Source organism: Dromaius novaehollandiae, chromosome 32, assembly GCF_036370855.1.
Source record: "Dromaius novaehollandiae isolate bDroNov1 chromosome 32, bDroNov1.hap1, whole genome shotgun sequence".
Classification (NCBI taxonomy): Eukaryota; Metazoa; Chordata; class Aves; order Casuariiformes; family Dromaiidae; genus Dromaius; species Dromaius novaehollandiae.
Window position 1 is genome coordinate 207114 of NC_088131.1, and position 22587 is coordinate 229700.

General features: G+C 71.4%; 2 protein-coding genes across 4 annotated transcripts; both read right to left on the reverse strand.

The window, feature by feature from the left end:
- Positions 1-474: 474 nt before the first annotated feature.
- AP1S1 (adaptor related protein complex 1 subunit sigma 1) lies at positions 475-5541 on the reverse strand. 2 transcript variants are annotated; one of them, XM_064501115.1, is made up of 5 exons: positions 5341-5541; positions 4158-4313; positions 3623-3731; positions 2303-2440; positions 475-943 (listed from the first exon to the last, which is right to left on the reverse strand). In XM_064501115.1, exons 1-5 carry the CDS (start codon positions 5493-5495, stop codon positions 896-898), a joined length of 606 nt encoding a protein of 201 aa, XP_064357185.1. In that variant the 5' UTR covers positions 5496-5541; the 3' UTR covers positions 475-895. The 2 variants fall into 2 exon arrangements, with proteins under 2 accessions (XP_064357185.1, XP_064357186.1); XM_064501116.1 differs by having other exon boundaries at positions 4158-4336; positions 5341-5438.
- An 801-nt stretch (positions 5542-6342) lies between these two features.
- On the reverse strand, positions 6343-13411 carry SERPINE1 (serpin family E member 1). 2 transcript variants are annotated; one of them, XM_064501108.1, is made up of 9 exons: positions 12950-13411; positions 12097-12362; positions 10793-11020; positions 9907-10101; positions 9136-9334; positions 8458-8558; positions 8282-8368; positions 7610-7693; positions 6343-7081 (listed from the first exon to the last, which is right to left on the reverse strand). In XM_064501108.1, the coding sequence occupies exons 2-9, from the start codon at positions 12359-12361 to the stop codon at positions 7044-7046; spliced, it is 1197 nt and encodes a 398-aa protein (XP_064357178.1). In that variant the 5' UTR covers position 12362; positions 12950-13411; the 3' UTR covers positions 6343-7043. The 2 variants fall into 2 exon arrangements, with proteins under 2 accessions (XP_064357178.1, XP_064357179.1); XM_064501109.1 differs by lacking the exon at positions 8282-8368.
- Between the last annotated feature and the right edge of the window lie 9176 nt (positions 13412-22587).

Here is a 22587-nt window from a genome sequence, read left to right on the forward strand (position 1 = left end):
CCGGGGGCCCAGGCGTCCTGCCAGCCCCCCCCGGCAACACCAGCCCCCCCCCTCACAGCCCCCAGATGGAGCGGGAGCTCCCAGGGGGCCCAGGTGTCCTGGTGGCCCTTGGGGCCCCCCCGGCTCAGCTGCCGGGCCCTGGGGGCTCAGCGGGGGCCCAGGTGTCCTGATGGCCCCAGGTATGGGGTGTGGGGGGGTCCGGCCCCCCCTCGCGGCCCCGAGATGAAGCGGGAGCTCTGAGGGGCCCAGGCGTCCTCAGGGATGGGGGGGGGGTCTGGCCCCCTCTCTTGTGGCCCCCAGACAGAGCGGGAGCTCCGAGGGGCCCAGGCGTCCTGGCACCCGCATGGAGTGAAGGAGCCCCCCCCACCTCGGGGCCTGCCCCCCCCATAGCTTTGGGGACTGCCCCCCCCAGGGGCCGGGACCGGGGCCCCCCCCTCCCCAAACCGCCCCCCCCCGCAAGCAGCAGGCGCAGGCTGAGTCTCCGCACGCTTTATTCCAAACCCGGGGGGGGGTCCCGCGGCCGGGGGGGGCACAGGGGGGCACCCCCAAAACAGGGGGCCCCCTGCCCCCCCCGGGGGCTGAGTGCGGCTGGGGGGGGGCGCTGGGGCGACCCCAAAACGGGGGACACGGTGACGCCCCCCCAGCCCTGTCCCCTGCAAGGGGACACCCCTTTGCTGCTGCTGTGCCCCCCCCACGAGAGAGGGGACAACAGGCCCCCCCCCCGTGTGTGTATATATATATTTACAGTCTGGGGGGGGTCCGTCCCCCCCCCCCGTCGGCTCCAGGCTGCAGTTGGTCCCGTGTGGCCCCCGTGCGGGTGGCGGGGGGGGGCAGATGCCCCCCCCCCCGGGGTGATGGCAGGGGGGGCCCCTCTGTGCCCCCCCCGAAGAAGGGGCTACGCCAGCCCCATCTCCTCCAGCACACTGCGGGGTGACTCGTCCTCCTGCCGGGGCGGGGCGGGGGGAGAAAAAAGGGGGGGTCAGAGCTGGGCTGGGGGGGGGCAGGACCCCCCCCAGCCCCAAAACGCAGGGTGGGCAGCACCAGGGACCCCCCCGACGTGGGGACATGGGGGGTGACCCCCCCCAGGGTGGATGAGAGGGCCGTGTGCAGCCCCCCCCCGCCCTGGGGCTGCCTGTGGGGGGGGGCCGGGGGGGCCCTGAGCCCCGTGGGCGCTGCCGGGGGGGGGGGGGCGGGGGGGGCGCTGGGCTCTGCGGTGCCGGTGACTCATTTCCCTGCGCCACAGCCCCAGCTGGGAGCCAGCGCTGCAGTGTCCCCCCCCCCGGCCCCCCCGACCCGCTGCAGCAGCACAGGGGGGGCCAGGGGGGTGTTGGGGGTCCCCCGGGTGCTTGGGGGGCTATAGGGGGTCTATAGGGGAGCCCGGGAGGGGCTGAGGGGCCCTGCGGGGTGTTTGTGGGGGTGTAGGGAGGCCACGGGGGGCTCTAGGGGGTACTCGGGGCCCACGGGCTGTTCATAGGGGTGTAGGGAGTGCACAGGCGAACCAAGGGGGAGTCAGGGTCCACCGGGTGTTTGTGGGGGGGGGATCAGGGGTCCATAGGGGAGCCTGGAGGGTGTTGGGGGCTCCAGGGGGTGTTTCTAGGGGTCTAGAGAGTCTACAGGCGAACCTAGGGGGTGCTGGGGGCGCACAGGGTGTTTGGGGGGGGAACTCAGGGGTCCATGGGGGGGGGCTCAGGGGTCTGTGGGGGAGCCTGGAGGGTGTTGGGGCTCCACGGGGTGTATGTAGGGCTGTAGGGAGTGCACAGGCGAACCAAGGGGGTGTCAGGGTCCACCGGGTGTTTGTTGGGGGGATCAAGGGTCCATGAGGGAGCCTGGACGGTGTTGGGGGGTCCGGGGGGTGTTTCTAGGTGTCTAGGGAGCCCACAGGCGAATCTAGAGGGTGTCAGGGGTCCACCGGGTGTTTTGGGGGACTCAGGCATCCATGGGGGGGGCTCAGGGGTCCATGCGGGGCTCAGGGGGCGGGGGGGGGGCTGGAGGGTGTTGGGGGGCCTGGGGAGTGTTTCTAGGGGTGTAGGGAGCCCACAGGGGAACCTAGGGGGTGTCAGGGACCCACTGGGTGTTTGGGGGGGGCTCAGGGGTCCGTGCAGGGACTCAGGGGTCCAGGGGGGGCTCGGGGGTCCGGGGGGGGGGCTCAGGGGTCCAGGGGGGAGCCCGGGGGGTGTGGGGACCCCACAGGGTGTACGTAGGGCTGTAGGGAGCCCACAGGAGAACCTAGAGGGTGTCGGGGGCCCACAGGGTGCTTGGGGGGGGCTCGGGGGCCCGCGGGGGGGCTCGGGGGGGGCCCCACCTCCTGCAGCAGGTCGGCCTGCTCGATGGCCTTGAGCACGCTCTTCTTGGAGGTGTCCTGCACCTCGCCGCCCATGACGAACTCGTCCAGGATGAAGTAGGCCTTCTCGAAGTTGAAGATGATGTCGAGCTCGCACACCTGCGCGGGGGGGGGGGGGGCGGCGCGGGGGGGTCAGGACACAGGCCTGCCACCCCGGGGGGGGGCCCTGGGGGGGTCCCAGCACCCGCGGCGGGGCCCTGGGCGAGCTCGTCCAGGATGAAGTAGGGCCTTCGCCAAGTTGGAGACGATGTCGAGCTCGCACGCCTGCACGGGGCGGGGGGGTGTTGGGAGACGGCCCCCGCGGGCCTGGGGGGGGCCTGGGGGGGTCCGGCACCCACAGCGGGGCCCCAGGGTGGCTCTGGGTGGCCCTGGGGGGGTCCAGCACCCATGGTGTGGCTCTAGGGTGGCCTTAGGGTGGTCCAGCACCCACGGCAGGGCCCCGGGGTGGCCCTGGGGGGGTCCAGCACCCATGGCGGGGCCCTGGGGGGGTCCAGCAGCGACGGGGGGCCCTGGGGGTCCCTGGGGTGGCCCAGCACCCACGGTGTAGCCCTAGGGTGGCTCTGGGGTGGCCCAGCACCCCCAGTTTTGCTGTGGGGTGGCTCTGGGGGGGTCCAGCACCCACAGCGTAGCCCCAGGGTGGCTCTGGGTGGCCCTGGGGGGGTCCAGCACCCATGGTGTGGCCCTGGGGTGGCTCTGGGGGGGCCCAGCACCCACGGCGTAGCCCCCGGCGTGGCTCTGCGTGGCCCTGGGGTGGCCCAGCACCCCCAGTTTAGCTGTGGGGTGGCTCTGGGGTGGCCCAGCACCCATGGCGTAGCCCCAAGGTGGCTCTGGGTGGCCCTGGGGTGGCCCAGCACCCACAGCATGGCCCTGGGGGGCCCTGAGGTGGCCCCAGCACCCCCAGTTTAGCTGTTGGGTGGCTCTAGGGTGGCCCAGCGCAGCCCCGGGGTGGCCCCAGAGCCCCCAGCATGGCGCGAGGCAGCGCTGGGGTGGCCCAGCACCCACAACGTGACCCTGGGTGGCCCTGGGGTGGCCCAGCACCCGCAGGTCAGTCCTAGGGTGGCCCTGGGGTGGCCAAGGCTCCCCAGCGTGGCCCTGGGGCCCCCCAGCCCCGTCCCAGCCCCCCCAGCACTCACGCTGCCGAAGTACTTGTCGAGCAGCCCCACGGCCCCGGGGCTCCCCCAGCCCCGTCCTGGCCCCCTCCAGCCCCAGGGCCCCCCCAGACGCCCCCAGCCCCATCGTGGCCCCCCCGCGGCCCCCCCCCGCGGCCCCCCCGGCACTCACGCTGCCGAAGTACTTGTCGAGCAGCTCCACGTAGCGGTGGATGAGCTCCAGCGTGATGAGCTCGTTGTCCTGCCCCTCAATGGCGCAGCAGAAGTAGAGGCTGGCGTACCTGGGGGGGGGGCGGGGGGGTTGGCGGGGGCCCTGGGGACGCGTGGGGACCCGGGGGACAGCGTGGGGACCCGGGGGACCTCGGTCACCTCTTGTAGACGACCTTGAGGTCGCGCCACTCGAGGAAGCTGCACATCTTGGGCTTGCGCGCCAGCGTGGGGACATGGGGGGACCCGGGGGGTGCTGTGGGGCCAGCGTGGGGCCGTGGGGACACCGTGGGGACCTGGGGGACGTCATGGGGACGTCGGTCACCTCTTGTAGACGACCTTGAGGTCGCGCCACTCGAGGAAGCTGCACATCTTGGGCTTGTGCACCAGCGTGGGGACACGGGGGACGGCGCGGGGGCCCTGGTTGATGCCATGGGGACACCGTGGGGACGCAGGGGGCAGCGTGGGGACCGTGGGGACACCGTGGGGACGTCGGTCACCTCTTGTAGACGACCTTGAGGTCGCGCCACTCGAGGAAGCTGCACATCTTGGGCTTGCGCGCCAGCACCAGCTGCATGAGCTCCCGCACCAGCTTCTTCTTGTCGCGGTCGGCGGTGGCCCGGTACCACTTCTGCAGGCGCAGCTTGCCCTGGCGGCTGAACAGCAGCATGAAGCGCATCTGCGGGTGACACGGCGTCAGCGAGGGGACAGGGACAGCGTGGGGACAGCGTGGGGACAGTGTGGGAACGGGGACGGCACAGGGACGGGGATGGCGCGGGGACACGGGGACGGGCACAGGCGCAGCTTGCCCTGGCGGCTGAACAGCAGCATGAAGCGCATCTGCGGGTGACATGGTGTCAGCACGGGGACAGGGACAGCACAGGGACAGCGCGGGGACGGGGATGACATGGGGATGGGGATGGCATGGGGACAGGCAGAGGGTCAGTGTGGGGACATGGGGACGGGGACAGCACAGGGACAGGCAGCGTGGCAGCGTGGGGATGGGCACGGGATCAGGACAGGGACAGCGCGGGGACGGTGTGGGGACAGGGAGGGGGTCAGCGTGGGGACATGGGGACAGGCAGGGGGTCAGCACCAGGGAGGGGGACAGGGCACGGGGGGACGGGGCTGGCACGGGGCAGAGGGATGGGGCAGGAGGGGACAGGGCACGGGGGGCAGCGTGGGCATGGGGACGGGGGGGACAGGGAGGGACAGGCCGTAGGGGTCAGTGTGGGGCGGGGGAGGACAGGCCACGGGGGGGACATGGGGACAGGCTGTGGGGTTCAGCAGGGGACACGGGGACAGGCCACGGGGGGGACATGGGGACAGGCTGTGGGGGTCAGTGTGGGGCAGGGGGGGCGACAGGCCACGGGGACCGGCCTGGCGCTGGGGAGAGGGGTCAGGGGTCAAGGGTCAGCACGGGGACAGGCCGCCGGGGTCAGGGGTCACGGTGGGGCGGGACCGGGGGGAGGCGGGGGGAGAGCAGGGGACACGGTGGGGACCGGGACCTTCCCCCCCCCCCCGGCACGTGACCCGCCCTTCGGGGACACGTCACGCCCTCGCCCCCTCCCACGTGACCCTCGCGGTGCACGTCACCCGCCCCCCTTCCTCCCCGCCACGCCGCGGGCCTGGCCGGTTCCCCACCCCCGCCCCCGCCCCGGCACCGCCGCCGCCGCCGCTCACCATGGCGCCGGCGCCGCTGCCCGGGCCGGTGCCGGTGCCGGTTCCGTTTCCGGTTCCGGTGCCGGTTCCCGGTCCGGTCCGGTGCGGCCTCCCCCCCCGCCGCTCGCCGCCTCGCCCTGGGCAGGTGCCGAGCCGGGCCCGGCCGCGCTGCGCATGCGCCGCCGACGCGCGGGCGCTTCCGGGAGGGGCGGGGCCGGCCGCCATGGCAACGGGGGGGCGGGAGGGCGGGGCCGGCTCCGCGGCGACGGGGCGGGGCTGCCGGGGGCGGGCGAGGAGGCGGGAGGGGGCGGTTGCCGCGGCAACGGGGCGGGGCCGGGCGGTTGCCGCGGCAACGGGGCGTGAGCGACACCGCCGCGGGGAGGGCGGGACACGTCGCCATGGCAACGGTGGAGGGGCGGGGTCTGGGGGCGTCTCCGTGGCGACAGGGGCGGTGTGGGCCTGGGGTGGTCTCCATAGCAACCAGGGGGTTGGGGTGGTCTCCATGGCAACCGGGGAGCAGCGTGGTTACCATGGCAACGGGGTGCTGTGGGGGGAGGCCTGGTGTTGTCTCCATGGCAACTGGGGGGGTAGGGGCTGGGTTCCTATCACCATGGCAACGGGCTTGACCCCCCCGACAGGCACATCTCCATGGCAACGGGACAACCAGCTGTGTGACAACACCGGGGGGGAGGGAGGGTCGTCTCCATGGTGATGGTGCAGTGGGGGGGTTCCTGGGCCTGTCTCCATGGTGACGCTGTGGTGCTGGTGGGTTTCCAGGGCCCGTTTCCATGGTGACGGCAGGCGGTGTGTGCCCAGGGCCTGTCTCCATGGCAACGGCAGTACGAGAGGGGCAGGGAGGGGCCTGCGGGGTCCTGGGGGGCCAGTTTGGGGGTCCTGGGGGGCCAGTTTGTGGGGTGACAGGAGGCCGGTTTGGGGAGTGACGGGGGGCCGGGTCAGGTGGTGACAGGGGGCTGGTTTGGGGGTCCCGGCGCCCCCCCTCCCACCCCGACTCGGACCTCGGTGTCCCCAAAAAACTCTTTATTCGGAACCGAAACCCGATGACAGCGAAGCGCTGGGCGACCCACGGTGACCCACAACACTGCGACAGGGACTGACCCACAACACTGCGACCCGGCGGTGACCCACAATGCTGCAACCCAGCGGTGACCCACAACACCGCGACCCAGCGGTGACCTACACCACCACGGCGGGGGCCGACCCACATCACCACAACCCAAGGGTGACTCACAACACCGCAGCGGGGGCTGTCCCACAACACTGCCACCTCGCGCTGACCCACAACACCGTGACCTGGGGCTGACCCACAACACCAGGACTTTTGGGCTGACCTCAACACCGTGACGTGGGACTGACCCCAACACTGCGCCGCGGCAGTCGACCCCCGTCATTGCTGTCACCCCGTGGGGACAGCGGCTCCGACCCCGTCCCTGGGGCCACCCCCAAATATATTAATTTCCCCAATAAATTACGCTGCCCCCCCGACCCCCGGCGCCGTGGGGCTGTGACCCGCCGTGGGGCAGCCCCCCAGGTCCATGGGGCCACAACCGGCCATGGGGCCCCCCCAGCGCCGTGGGGCAGCCCCCGAGGTCTGTGGGGCTGTGATCCACCGTGGGGCTGTGACCCGGCGCCGTGGGGCCGTGACCGGCCATGGGGCCGCAACCCGCCGTGGGGCAGCCCCCCAGCGCCGTGGGGCTCCCGCCGGCTCAGGGGTCCGTCACCTGCCCCATGAACAGGATGGTGCCTGGGGAGGGAAGGAGAGGGGTGAGGGGGGGCCCAGAGCCCCAGCCCCATAGACGCTGGGCTCACATGACCCCCCCGACCCACATCCGTGGGGCACAACCCCCCGACCCACATCCATGGGGCACAGACCCCCCAAATCCAGATATATAAGGCATGGACCCCCCCAAAGACCCATATCTATGGGGCACAGACCCCCCAAATCCAGACCCATAGGGCTCAGACCCCCCCCAGACCCATATCTATGGGGCACAGACCCCCAAATCCAGACCCATGGGGCACAGACCCCCCCCAACCCAAATCCATGGGGCAAAGACCCCCCCAAATCCAGACCCATAGGGCTCAGACCCCCCCAGACCCACACCCATGGGGCACAGACCCCCCAAATCCAGATATATAGGGCATGGACCCCCCCGAGACCCATATCTATGGGGCAAAGACCCCCCCCCCAAATCCAGACCCACGGGGCACAGACCCCCCCCAGACCCCACGCCATGGGGCACAGACCCCCCCCAGCCCCCCCGGCCCGTACCGGTGGGGTTGTGGCGCACGAGGAAGAGGAAGGGCCGGTCCATGCGGATCTCCGGCGGGGCCATGCGGGAGTAGACGACGGCGGCTGCGGGGGGGGGGGGAGTGGTGAGACCCCCCCAAATCCCCTCGGCCACCCCGGGGACCCCCCCATCTTGGTGGGGACCCAGGCGGCCGGGGACCGAGGCATCTGGGGACCCAGGGGTCTGGGGACAAGGGACCCAGGGAGCCGGGGACAAGGGGCCCAGGCGTCCGGGGACAAGGGACCCAGGGAGCTGGGGACAAGGGGCCCAGGCATCCGGGGACCCAGGGGTCTGGGGACAAGGGACCCAGGGAACTGGGGACAAGGGGCCCAGGCATCCGGGGACCCAGGCGTCCGGGGACAAGGGACCCAGGGAACTGGGGACAAGGGGCCCAGGCGTCCGGGGACAAGGGACCCAGGGAACCGGGGACAAGGGGCCCAGGTGTCCGGGGACCCAGGCGTCCGGGGACAAGGGACGCAGGGAGCCGGGGACAAGGGGCCCAGGTGTCCGGGGACCCAGGCGTCTGGGGACAAGGGACGCAGGGAACCGGGGACAAGGGGCCCAGGCGTCCGGGGACCCAGGCGTCCGGGGACAAGGGACGCAGGGAACCGGGGACAAGGGGCCCAGGCGTCCGGGCGCCCCGTGCCGCTCACCCGTGGCCGCCGCCGCCTCGGTGCCGCTCTCGTTCACCTGGATCCGCACTTTCTGCAGCGCCTGGGCCAAGAAGAGCGGCTCCTCGGCTGGGGGGGGGGGAAAGGAAGGCGGGGGGGTCACGAGAGGCGCCCCAGGACGCCTGGGCCCCCCCGCACCGCCGCAGCGCCCCGCTCACCGCAGAGGGCCGAGAAGTCGGCGGCCGCGGGCTGGAAGACGGCGCGGACACCCATCGCCTCCAGCGGCGCCCGCAGGTCCCAGGCCGTCTCCAGCGAGAACCTGGGAGGGGGGACGGGGAAAGGGGGGGGTCAGAGCCAGGGCCCAGGCGTCCGGGAGACCCCGGCGTCTGGGAGACCCCGGTGTCCCCTGTCTCCTACCTGAGCCCCCCCTCAAGGGACACAGGCATCCTCCTCTCTTGCTCCCCAAGACCCCCCCCCTCCGAGGGCCCAGGCGTCCGGGAATGGGGGCAGCCCCCCCTTCTCACTCCCCAAGACCCCCAAGGGCCCAGGCGTCCGGGACTGGAGGAATCCCCCCACCCTGGCTCCCCATGCACCCCCCCCTTGCCCCCCCGGAGGGGCCCAGGCATCCGGGGCTGGAGGTGTCCCCCCCGCCCTGGCTCCCCAGGAACCCATGCACCACCACCCCCCCCCACTCCCTGAGCCCCCCCGGGGGCCCAAGCATCCAGGACCGAAGGGAACCCCCCCACACACTCCATAACCCCCTCCCCAGGGCCCAGGCATCCGGGAGCAGAGCCCCCCCCCCCCTTGCTCCCTGAGCCCCCCGGGAACCCCCGCATCCCCCCCGCCTCCCCGGAGGGCCCAGGCGTCCGAGGGGCCCAGGCGTCCGGGCGGCTCACCGGGGCAGCACGAGGACGCGGGTGGCGCGGGTCATGTTGGCGGCCCAGGCGGCCACGAGGGCCCCGTCGAGGGCCCCGGCGAGGGCGGCCAGCGGCACGTGGCGCCGGGCCGGCGCTGCCACCAGCATGGAGACGTCCCCGCCGCCGTACGGCAGCTCCGCCACGTCGTACTCCAGCCCCTGCGGCGTCACGAACTCCCCTGCCCCCCCCCCCGGAGTGCTGTCAGCGGGGGCCCAGGCGTCCGGGAGCGGCAGCACCCCCCCACCCGGCTCCCTAAGTGCCCCAGGGGCCCAGGCGTCCGGGAGCCCAGGCGTCCCCCCACCCTTGCTCCCTGAGCCCCCCAGGGACCCATGCGCCCCCCTGCTGCTCCCCACACCCCCCAGGGGCCCAGGCGTCCGGGACCGGAGTTGTCCCCCCACCCTCGCTCCCCAGGAACCCATGCACCTCCAGGGGCCCAGGCGTCCGGGACGGGAGTCACCCCCCCACCCTCTCCCCCCAGGGGCCCAGGCGTCCGGGACGGGAGTCACCCCCCTCCCTCTCCCCCCAGGGGCCCAGGCGTCCGGGACGGGAGTCACCCCCCTCCATCTCCCCCCAGGGGCCCAGGCGTCCGGGACGGGAGTCACCCCCCACCCTCTCCCCCCAGGGGCCCAGGCGTCCGGGACCAGCGTCACCCCCACCCTCGCTCCCAGGGGCCCAGGCGTCCGGGACGGGAGTCACCCCCCACCCTCGCCCCCCAGGGGCCCAGGCGTCCGGGCGGGGGGGGGGGCTCACCGTGGCGCAGCCTGGCCGTCTGCTCCATCATGGGGGCGGGCGCGGCGCTGCCGTCGGGGCGGTGGAAGGGGCGGCGGCGGGTGGCGGCGGCGGGGAAGGGTCGCAGCCAGGAGCCCCCGAAGCCGACGGCCGACGCCAGCAGCAGCCGCGTGCCGGGGCCGGCGGCGCCCGGCGGCAGGAAGCCCCGGATGCTCCCTGCGGAGAGGCGCCGCTCCTGGGACCTCCGCTCGCCCCCCCGCACCCCTCCCCGGCCCCGCAGACCGGGGCTCCGGGTCCCAGAACCCCCCCCAGGGGCCCAGGCGTCCGGGTCCCCAGAGCCCCCAGGGGCCCAGGCATCCGGGTCCCAGACCCCGTCACCCGAGGGACCCAGGTGTTCTGGCATCCCCCCACCCAAGGGACCCAGGCGTCCGGGCTCCCAGACCTCTCCAGGGGCCCAGGCGTCCGGGTCCCAGACCCCGTCACCCGAGGGACCCAGGTGTCCCGGCACCCCCCACCCAAGGGACCCAGGTGTTCTGGCATCCCCCCACCCAAGGGACCCAGGCGTCCAGGTCCCAGACCCCGTCACCCAAGGGACCCAGGCGTCCCAGCAACCCCCCACCCAAGGGACCCAGGCGTCCGGGTCCCAGACCATCCCCACCCAAGGGACCCCGGTCTCCCAGCCCCCCCACCCAAGGGACCCCAGGCTCCCCGCCCCCGCCACCCAGGGGCCCAGGCGTCCGGGCTCCCAGACCACCCCACCCAAGGGACCCCGGTCTCCCAGATCCCCCACCCAAGGGGCCCAGGTGTCCCCCCACCCAAGGGGCCCAGGTGTCCGGGCTCCCAGACCCCCCCACCCAGGGGACCCCGCCCCCCCCCCGCCCCCAGGGGCCCAGGCGTCCGGGCGCACCGTGCGTGTGGTTCTGCACCCAGGCGTTGAGGACGTCGCGCGCCCGCTGGGGCTGCCCGAAGGCCACCTGCGCCGGGGGCCGGCCCAGCGCCTGGACGAAGCGGGCGACGGCGCCGGGCGCCAGCGGCAGCTCCCGGGCCACGAAGAGCCCCTCGGCCGCGGCCAGGCGGGACCCCGGCCCCCCCAGCGCCTGCCGCAGCCGCCGCAGCTCCAGGGCCACCCCCGGCTCTGCGGAGGGGGAGAGGCGTGGTGAGCTCTGCCGCGGGGACGGGGACGTCCCATAGGGATCCCACCATGGAGACCCCAGGGTTGGGATGGGGACCCCGCCGTGGGGATGGGGACGTTCCATGGGGATGGGGACGTTCCATGGGGATCCCACCATGGAGACCCCAGCGTTGGGATGGGGACCCCACCGTGGGGATGGGGACGTTCCATGGGGATGGGGATGTTCCATGGGGATCCCACCATGGAGACCCCAGGGTTGGGATGGGGACCCCGCCGTGGGGATGGGGACGTCCCATGGGGACTAGAACATCCCATGGGGATCCCACCATGGAGATGGGGACGTTCCCTGAGGATCCCAACATTGGGGATGGGGATGGTCCATGGGGATGAGAACATCCCATGGGGATCCCATCATGGGGAGGGGGACATCCCATGGCCAACACTGGGATGGGGACTCCATCATGGGGACCCCGCCATGGGGATGGGGACGTTCCATGGGGATCCCACCATGGAGACCCCGCCATGGGGATGGGGACGTCCCATGGGGACAAGAACATCCCATGGGGATCCCACCATGGAGATGGGGAACGTTCCCTGAGGATCCCAACATTGGGGATGGGGATGGTCCATGGGGATGAGAACATCCCATGGGACCCCACCATGGGGATGGGATGACCTCTGCCACAAGCCCATCATGGGGTTGGTGACACCCCATAGCCCATGTCACCATGGGGTTGGTGACACCCCATAGCCCACCCCGCCGTGGGGACAAGGACCTCCACCACGAGCCCATCATAGGGTTGGTGACACCCCATAGCCCATGTCACCATGGGGATGGAGACACCCCATAGCCCACCCCGCCATGGGGACAAGGACCTCCACCATGAGCCCATCATAGCGTTGGTGACACCCCATAGCCCACGTCACCATGGGGTTGGTGACACCCCCTAGCCCACGTCGCCGTGGGGCTGGGCCCCCTCACCACAACCCATCATGGGGACGGTGACACCCCATAGCCCACCTCGCCACGGGGCCGGGGCCCCCCCACCCCCCCCCGCCGTGGGGCCGGGCCCCCTTACCGTCGATGCCGAAGCCCATGGCGGCCTCGAGCTGGCGGCGGCTGGGCCCGGCGGTGGCCAGCTGCAGGGCGGCCAGGACGGCGGCCGCGCCGTGGGGCGAGAAGACGGCGTTGCCGCCCCCCCGCCGCCCCACGGCCTCCCGGAAGAGCCGCACCCCGAAGTCGGCCGCCAGCCGGGCCACGCGGCCCCCCGCCGGGCCCCCCGCCGCCGGGGCCACCGTCCCCGCCAGGGCCACCCACGCCAGCGCCGCCAGCGCCGCCCGCATCCTGGGGACGAGAGGGGCCCAGGCGTCCGGGCGTCACGGCCGGGCCGGGCCATGGGGGTCCCCGATGCCCCGGGTCAACCCCCCCTCCCACCTCCGGGGGGCCCAGGCGTCCGGGGCATCATGTCTAGGCCAGGTCACGGGGGGCCCTGATGCCCCAGGTTGACCCCCCCCCACCTCTGGGGGGCCCAGGCGTCCGGGCGTCACGGCCGGGCCGGGCCATGGGGGTCCCCGACGCCCCAGGTTGACCCCCACCCACCTCCGGGGGGCCCAGGTGTCCGGGCGACCCCCTTGGAGCTGGGTGACCCCCGATATCCTGGGTGACTGCAAGCCCCCCTGTCCCGGGGCCCAGGCGTCCTGGCCCCCAGCACCCCCCACTCCTGCCCGAGGGTCCCCGGTAGCCCCCCAGGGCCGGTGCCACCACCCTGGTGTCACCCTGGTGTCACCCCTGGTCCCAGTGTTGTCCCGGTGTCACCCCAGTGCCAGGTCCCCGCTCCCCGCCGGTGTCAGAACTGGTGTAACCCCCGGTCCCGGTGTTGTCCCAGTGTCACCCCGGTGCCAGCGCCCTCCCCGGTGCCGGGTCCCCGTTACCTGTTGGTCTCGGTGCTGCTCTCAGTCCAGGTGTTGGTGCCGGTGTCTCAGTGTTGGTGTCTCAGTGCCGGTGTCTCGGTGCCGGTGTCTCGGTCTTGGTGTTCTCAGCCCCCGTCTCAGTGCTGGTGCCGGTGTCTTGGTCCCGGTGTCTCGGTCTCGGTGACGCTCTCAGTCCCGGTGCCGGTCTCAGTGCTGGTGTCCCGGTGCCGGTCTCGGTGTCTCGGTGTCCCGGTCTCGGTGTCTCGGTGCTGGTACCGGTCTTGGTATCCCGATCTCGGTGTCTCGGTGTCTCGGTGTCCCGGTGTCTCGGTGTCCCGGTGTCTCGGTGTCCCGGTCTCGGTGTCCCGGTGTCCCGGTGTTGGCCCCGGTGCGGCTGTTGGCGGCTCTGCGGGCGGCCGCGGCCCCGGCGGCTCCTTATGAAGGGCGGGACGGGGGCGGGGGGGGGCGGGGAGGGCCGGGGAGGGCGGGGGACACCGGGGACACCGGGACCGGGGTGACCGGGGGGATGTGGGACACGCGGGGGGGATGCGGGGGCCCGGGGAGGGGGGAGCGAGGGTGACACGCGTGTCCCGTGTCCCCGATGGCCCCCCCGTGTCCCCACGCGTGTCCCCCATCCCTGATGGCCCCCCAGGTCCCTGCTGGTGCCCCGTGTCCCCCCATCCCCACCCCACGTCCCCGGTGACCCCCCCATGTCCCCGTGGGCGGCTCTTTGGGGCCTTCGTGGGGTCGGGGTGGCCCGATGGGGCGTCACGGGGCGCAGAGGGCCCAGGCGTCCGGGCGGGGGGGGTGTCAGAGCCTCGTGCCCCCCCCTTTCCCCCAGCGCACCCCGGTTTCTCCCCGGGGTGACGCCAGAGCCCCTTCCTGCGGGGTGACGCGGTGGCCGCGGTGACACCGCACAACGGCTCTGGGGTGTTGGGAAACCCCCGAGGGGTGCTGGGCGCCCGGACGCCTGGGCCCTTCGGGGAAGGAGGAAGGGACCGTGGGGTGCCCGGATGCCTGGGCCCCTGGGGGGGGGGAGGAGGGGGTCATGAGGTGCCCGGACGCCTGGGCCCTTGGGGAGGGGGAGGAGGGGGCCATGGGGTGCCCGGACGCCTGGGCCCTTGGGGGATGAAGGAGGGGGCTGTGGGGTGCAGGGCGCCCGGACGCCTGGGCCCTGGGGGGGGGAGGAGGGGGCCATGGGGTGCCCGGACGCCTGGGCCCTTTGGGGAAGGGGGAGGGAGATGTGGGGTGCGGGGCACCCGGACGCCTGGGCCCTTGTGGGGGGAGGAGGGGGCCATGGGGTGCCCGGACGCCTGGGCCCTTGCGGGGGGAGGAGGGGGCCATGGGGTGCCCGGACGCCTGGGCCCTTGTGGGGGGAGGAGGGGGCCATGGGGTGCCCGGACGCCTGGGCCCTTGGGGGGGGGAGGGGGCCGTGGGGCGCCGGGTTTTTTCCCAGCAGCGGGTGAGGCAGCGGGGCCTCGTGGCTCCGCATGAGCGTCGGGGGCGGCTGCCCGGACGCCTGGGCCCTTTCCCAGCCCGGCTGAGCCGCGCTCGCGGCTGGGCTGGCCGCCAGGACGCCTGGGCTCCCTCCCTGGCACGGCCGCGGCCGGGGGGGCCGGGGGTGTGCGCCGGGGTCGGGGAGGCCGGGCAGCCCGCCCGGACGCCTGGGTCCTTCCGAGCGGCATTTCCGGATGGGGAGGGCGGGAGGGCCCCCCCCGCCCCCCCCGGCTGCCAAACCACCCGGGTAAAAATAGCCCGGGCGGAAATAAGGGCAGGATCGGGCCAGCGCGCGTATGGGGGGGGAGTGTCACCCCCCCCCCACAGCCCCTATAGGGCTCTCTTGGGGCCCACAGACCCCTCGTAGACACCCCCGTGCCCCATAGACACCCCCGTGCCCTATAGATCCCCCATACAACCCCCATAGTCTCTATAACCCCCCTATGCCCCATAGACCCCCCAGTACCTGATAGACCCCCCCATAGACACCCCCGTGCCCCATAGACACCCCCGTGCCCTATAGATCTCCCATACAACCCCCATAGTCTCTATAACCCCCCTATGCCCCATAGACCCCCCAGTACCTGATAGACCCCCCCATAGACACCCCAGTGCCCCATAGACACCCCCGTGCCCTATAGATCCCCCATACAACCCCTATAGTCTCTATAACCCCCCTATGCCCCATAGACCCCCCAGTACCTGATAGACCCCCCCATAGACACCCCAGTGCCCCATAGACACCCCCGTGCCCTATAGATCTCCCATACAACCCCCATAGTCTCTATAACCCCCCTATGCCCCATAGACCCCCCAGTACCTGATAGACCCCCCCATAGACACCCCAGTGCCCCATAGACATCCCTGTGCCCCATAGACACCCCCGTGCCCTATAGATCTCCCATACAACCCCTATAGTCTCTATAACCCCCCTATGCCCCATAGACCCCCCAGTACCTGATAGACCCCCCCATAGACACCCCAGTGCCCCATAGACATCCCTGTGCCCCATAGACACCCCCGTGCCCTATAGATCTCCCATACAACCCCCATAGTCTCTATAACCCCCCTATGCCCCATAGACCCCCCAGTACCTGATAGACCCCCCCATAGACACCCCAGTGCCCCATAGACACCCCCGTGCCCTATAGATCTCCCATACAACCCCTATAGTCTCTATAACCCCCCTATGCCCCATAGACCCCCCAGTACCTGATAGACCCCCCCATAGACACCCCCGTGCCCCATAGACATCCCTGTGCCCCATAGACACCCCCGTGCCCTATAGATCTCCCATACAACCCCTATAGTCTCTATAACCCCCCTATGCCCCATAGACCCCCCAGTACCTGATAGACCCCCCCATAGACACCCCAGTGCCCCATAGACATCCCTGTGCCCCATAGACACCCCCGTGCCCTATAGATCTCCCATACAACCCCCATAGTCTCTATAACCCCCCTATGCCCCATAGACCCCCCAGTACCTGATAGACCCCCCCATAGACACCCCAGTGCCCCATAGACATCCCTGTGCCCCATAGACACCCCCGTGCCCTATAGATCTCCCATACAACCCCTATAGTCTCTATAACCCCCCTATGCCCCATAGACCCCCCAGTACCTGATAGACCCCCCCATAGACACCCCAGTGCCCCATAGACATCCCTGTGCCCCATAGACACCCCCGTGCCCTATAGATCTCCCATACAACCCCTATAGTCTCTATAACCCCCCTATGCCCCATAGACCCCCCAGTACCTGATAGACCCCCCCATAGACACCACCGTGCCCCATAGACACCCCCGTGCCCTATAGATCCCCCATATACCCCCTGTAGCCTCCATAGACCCTCAGTGCCCCATAAGTGCCCCTTAGCCCCCCTGGTGCCCCATAGACCCCCCTAGTGCCCTATAGATCCCCCATAGACCCCTCCATAGCCTCCATGGACCGTCAGCTCCCCACAGACACCTCAGCGCCCTATAGCTCCACCATAGACTCGATAAACTCCCAATGCCCCATAGATCCCCAGTGCCCTATAGGTCCCCCATAGCCTCCATAAACTCCCAGCGCCCCATGGACTCCCTATGGATCCCCCAGTGCCCTATAGATCCCCCATAGACCTCTCCGTAGCCTCCGCAGACCTCCAGTGTCCCAGAGGTTCCCTGGAGACCCCCAGTGACCCACAGATCGCCACCAGTGCCCTATAGATCCCCCGTAGCTTCCATAGGCCTCCTGTGCCCCATCGACTCTCCATAGACCCCCAGTATCCCATAGACCCTTGCCAGTGCCCTATAGATCCCCCACATGCCCCATACATTCTCCATAGATCCCCAGTGCCCCATAGATCCCCCATAGACTCCCTATAGCCTCCACAGACCCCCCAATGCCCCATAGATTCTCTGTAGATCCCCAGTGCCCCATAGATCCCCCATAGCCCCCAATGCCCCATAGATTCTCCGTAGATCCCCAGCACCCCACAGATGCCCATAGACTCCCTATAGCCTCCGCAGACCCCCCCAATGCCCCATAGATTCTCCATAGATCCCCAGCGCCCCATAGATCCCCCATAGACTCCCTATAGCCTCCACAGACCCCCCAATGCCCCATAGATTCTCCGTAGCGCCCCAATGCCCCATAGATCCCCCATAGACTCCCTATAGCCTCCCCAGACCCCCAATGCCCCATAGATCCCCCATAGACTCCCTATAGCCTCCCCAGACCCCCCCCGCCAATGCCCCATAGGTCCCTGGGTGCCCTATAGCCCCCCCAGAGCCTCCCATCCCCTGAAGCCTCCAGGCTCCCCCTCGCCCCCCCCTCGGCCCCACTTCTCCCCAAACCCGCCCCCCCCCCCCGGCTTTCCTGGCGCTGCTGCTTCCGGCCCCTCCCGCCCAGGGAATCCCCGGGGGCCCAGGCGTCCGGGACACCCCCACTCCCCACCCCCCCCCCCGGGCAGGGCGGCACCCCGGGACGGGACATCCCTGGGGACCCATGACCGGGACGAGGGGGGGCGGTTGGGCCCCCCCCAAGTGCCCCCCCCACACACAGCCCCCCCCGCGCTGAGCCAGCTGCCGTGTGGCTTCTCCGGCGGCTCGTAGCGGGGTTGAGCGCGGTGGCGGCGGTGGCGGCGACTCCGGGGGGGCTTCTCCCCCCCCCCGGCCCCCGTTCCCTCAAACGGGCTGGAAAAATCCGCCTTCCCGGAGGATTTTGCCCAAAATTGGCCAGAGTTTGGCCCGCGGGGGCTGGGGGGGGGGATGAGCAGGCCGGGGGCCGCGTTTCCGTAGGCAGCGGCCTGGGAAAAATGCGGGGGGGGGGCAGCGAAAGGGAAAAACCCCCTCGGAGTAATGGGCGAAACATTTCCTCGGCAAACCCAAATCCGCCCGGTTTGCTCCCAAAAAGGCGACGGCCGAGGCGGGAGCCGTGGGGCTTAATCACGGCCGCGGTGGCGGGGGGGGGCCAGACGCGGGGGGGGCCAGACGGCGGCAGCCGGATCCGGCCCGGCGGGCGGCGGAGGCGGGAGGCCCGGCCACGTCACGGCACGCTCGCACACGCGTGTGCCGGAGACTCCCCCGCCCCGCACACGTGTGTGCGGCCTCCCTTGCACACGTGTGTGCAACCCCCCCGCACACGTGCGTGTGTGCGTGCAACCCCCCCGCACACGTGTGTGCGACCACCTCGCAGACGTGTGTGTGGTCTCCCTTGCACACGCGTGTGCGCCGCCACGCACACGTGTGGATGCCTGCTGTGCCCCCCCCCCCGCCCCGAGGGTGCTGGGAAGGGTCCCCCCACCCTCAGGATGGACCCAGCCCCCCCCATCTGCAGCACCCAACCCCCAGCACCCCCAGACCCCCAGCACCCAACCCCCAGCACCCCCAGACCCTCAGTACCCCCAGACCCCCAGCACCCAGACCCCCAGCACCCCCAGACCCCCAGCACCCAGATCCCCAGCACCCCCAGACCCTCAGTACCCCCAGACCCCCAGCACCCAGATCCCCAGCACCTCCAGGTCCCCAGCACCCAGACCTCCCACCCCCAGACCCCCACCCCAGCACCCAGACCCCCAGCACCCCCAGACCCCCAGCACCCAGATCCCCAGCACCCCCAGATCCTCAGCACCAGTATACCTGAGACCCCATCCCCAGCACCCCCAGACCCCCAGCACCCAGACCTCCAGCACCCAGCCCCCCAGCACCCAGCCCCCCAGCACCCCCAGACCCCCAGCACCCAGACCTCCAGCACCCAGCCCCCCAGCACCCCCAGACCCCCAGCACCCAGACCTCCAGCACCCCCAGACCTCCAGCACCCAGCCCCCCAGCACCCAGCCCCCCAGCACCCAGACCTCCCACACCCAGCCCCCCAGCACCCAGCCCCCAGCCCCAGCCCCCCCAGCACCCCCCCGCCCCCGGCACCCCACCGCCCCAGCCCCCTCCAGCCGGGCCCGGGCTCCCCACACCCCCCGGCCCGGGCCCCCCCCGCCCCCCCGGCCTGACTCAGGCACCGGTGACTCAGCCGGGCCGTCGCGTTCCTGCAGCGCCCGTCAGCGGGGCCGGGGGGGCCGGGGAGCCCCCGCGGGGGGGGGGGCACATGCCCTGGCCTGCCTCCACTCCCTGCAGCCCCCCCAAACCCCCCCACAGCGCCTCGACCCCCCCTGCAGCCCCCCAACCCCCCCAAAGCCTTCACAGCCCCCCCAAAGCCCCCAACCCCCCACAGCCCCCCAAAGCCTTCACAGACCCCCCCCAAGCCCCCCCAAACCCTCACAGCCCCCCAAAGCCTTCACAGACCCCCCCAAGCCCCCCAAACCCTCACAGCCCCCCAAAGCCTTCACAGACCCCCCCAAGCCCCCCTCAACCCCCCACAGCCCCCCAAAGCCTTCACAGACCCCCCCCAAGCCCCCCCAAACCCTCACTGCCCCCCCAAGCCTTCACAGACCCCCCCAAGTCCCCTCAACCCCCCACAGCCCCCCAAAGCCTTCACAGACCCCCCCAAGCCCCCCCAAACCCTCACTGCCCCCCAAAGCCTTCACAGACCCCCCCAAAGCCCCCCCCAAACCCTCACAGACCCCCCCAAGCCCCCCCAAACCCTTCACGGCCCCCCCAACCCCTCACAAGCCCCCCCAAACCCCCACAGCCCTGAGGCCACGGGGATGGGCCCTCGCCGTGTCCCCAGGGCGGGAGGGTCCGGGGACGGGGGACCCGGGGGGGGGACACACACTGCTACCCCCCCCACCCCAGCACTGTCACTGCCCTCTGGCAGGGCCACCCCATAGCAATGTCACCCCAGGGTGCTGCCACCCCCCCTCAAGGGTGCTGCCACCCTGAGGTGCTGCCACCCAACGGCATCGTCACCCAACGGCATCGTCACCTATTGGCATTGTCACCCCGGGGCGCTGCCACCCAACGGCATCGTCACCCAACGGCATCGTCACCTATCGGCATTGTCACCCCGGGGCGCTGCCACCCAACTCTATTGTCACCCCAGGGTGCCGCCACCCCCCCTCCCCCAGGGCACTGCCACCGCAGGGTGCTGCCACCCAGTGGCATCGTCACCCAACGGCACCGTCACCCAACAGCATTGTCACCCAACGGCACCGTCACCCCAGGGCACTGCCACCCCAGGGTGCTGCCACCCGACGGCATTGTCACCCAACGGCATCGTCACCCAACGGCACCGTCACCCAACGGCACCGTCACCCCAGGGCGCTGCCACCCCAGGGTGCTGCCACCCGACGGCATCGTCACCCAACGGCATTGTCACCCAACGGCACCGTCACCCCAGGGTGCTGCCACCGCACGGCAGTGTCCCCCCCCCTCCCAGTCCCACCCCAAGGCCACCCCGCTTCCCCCGTGTCCCCCGCCCCGGGAGGCCACCAAGCCCGTCCGTCCCGTGTCCCCGGGACGAAGCCGCGCCGGGCGCCCGCCGGGGTGGCTGCGCCTCTGTCCCCATGTGTCCCCTGCCCCGGGAGGCCACCGAGCCCGTCCGTCCCGGGTGTGGCCTCGTCCCCGGGGGCCGTTTCGGGGTGGGCCGCCCGGTCGGGGCTGCGCCTCCGTCCCCACGTGTCCCCTGACCGGGGCAGAGCCTTGAAGAGGTGGCGCTTGGTGACTTCCTGCTGGGAAATGCCCGCGGCGGGGACAGCCGCGCCCCGCGGGGACGCCAGCACCCCGGGGTGGCACCTGTGACCGGCGATGTCCCCTTTCCGCGTCCCCTTCTTCGGCGCTGGGGGGGTTTTGGGGCTCGGCCATCGCGCGGCTTGTGGCATCCCGGTCTCCCGGGCGGCTGGGGACAGCAGTGTCCCCAAGGACCGTCGGGCTCCGGAGGTCCCCAGCCGCCCAGCGATGTCCCCTCTCCGTGACACCGGTGCGGTTTCGAGGCTCGGGCACTGCTCAGCTCGCGGCGTCCCGGTCTCTCCGGCGGCTGGGGACAGCAGTGTCCCCGAGGACACGAGTGTCTGTGTCCCCAACCTCTGCCACCAGCCCTGTGCTGGGGGACCCAGCGTGGTGGCACGTGGGGGCTGGCCAAAAAGCCCCCTGTGTCCCCAAAAGAGGAGCTGGGGGACAACCCCAGCAGGACCCCGGGGCCCCGTGCTGGAGAGCAGACCCCAAACTGGGAGGGGGGACACAGGGTGATGGCACCAGGTGGTGGCACCTGGCCTCTGTAGGGGACTGGCCAGGGTCCCCCGTGTCCCCTTTCCCTCCCCCTTCGTGTCCCACGTCCCTCATACGCCTGACACCCCCACCCTGTGTCGCCACCCCATCCCACGTCCCCAGCCCTGTCCCACGTCACCAGTGTCACCCAGTGTCCCCGTCTGTGTCCCACCTCCACAGCCCGGTCCCACATCCCCATCCCCTGTCCCCATCCCCGGCCCATGTTCCCATCCCTGGCTCCGTCTTGTGTCCCCATCCTGTGTCCCCATCCCTGTCCCCTGTTCCCTCCCCACGTCCCTATCCCTGTCCCACATCCGTGTCCCACGTCCCTGTCCCGTGTTCCCACCCCCGTGCCCCCCATGCCCGCAGCCCCATCCTATGTCCCCATCCCTGTCCCCTGTTTCCACCCCGTGTCCCTATCCCTGTCCCACATCCGTGTCCCATGTGCCTCTCCCCTGTCCCCGTCCCCGTCCCACGTCCCTGTCCCCTCTTCCCACCCCGTGTCCCTATCCCTGTCCCACATCCGTGTCCCATGTGCCTCTCCCCTGTCCCCATCCCCGTCCCACGTCCCTGTCCCCTCTTCCCACCCCGTGTCCCTATCCCTGTCCCACATCCGTGTCCCATGTGCCTCTCCCCTGTCCCCATCCCTGTCCCACGTCCCTGTCCCCTCTTCCCACCCCGTGTCCCTATCCCTGTCCCACATCCGTGTCCCATGTGCCTCTCCCCTGTCCCCATCGCTGTGGCACGTCCCTGTCCCCTGTTCCCACCCCGTGTCCCTATCCCCGTCCCACATCCGTGTCCCATGTGCCTCTCCCCTGTCCCCATCCCTGTCCCACGTCCCTGTCCCCTCTTCCCACCCCGTGTCCCTATCCCCGTCCCACATCCGTGTCCCATGTGCCTCTCCCCTGTCCCCGTCCCCGTCCCACGTCCCTGTCCCCTCTTCCCACCCCGTGTCCCTATCCCCGTCCCACATCCGTGTCCCCTGTCCCCATCGCTGTGGCACGTCCCTGTCCCCTCTTCCCACCCCGTGTCCCTATCCCTGTCCCACATCCGTGTCCCCATCCCTGTCCCCTGTTCCCACCCCGTGTCCCTATCCCTGTCCCACATCCGTGTCCCACGTCCCTGTCCCCTGTTCCCACCCCGTGTCCCTATCCCTGTCCCACATCCGTTTCCCACGTCCCTGTCCTGTGTTCCCACCCCCGTGCCCCCCATGCCCGCAGCCCCATCCTATGTCCCCATCCCTGTCCCCTGTTCCCACCCCGTGTCCCTATCCCTGTCCCACATCCGTGTCCCATGTGCCTCTCCCCTGTCCCCGTCCCCGTCCCACGTCCCTGTCCCCTGTTCCCACCCCGTGTCCCTATCCCTGTCCCACATCCGTGTCCCATGTGCCTCTCCCCTGTCCCCATCGCTGTGGCACGTCCCTGTCCCCTGTTCCCACCCCGTGTCCCTATCCCTGTCCCACATCCGTGTCCCATGTGCCTCTCCCCTGTCCCCTGTTCCCACCCCGTGTCCCTATCCCCGT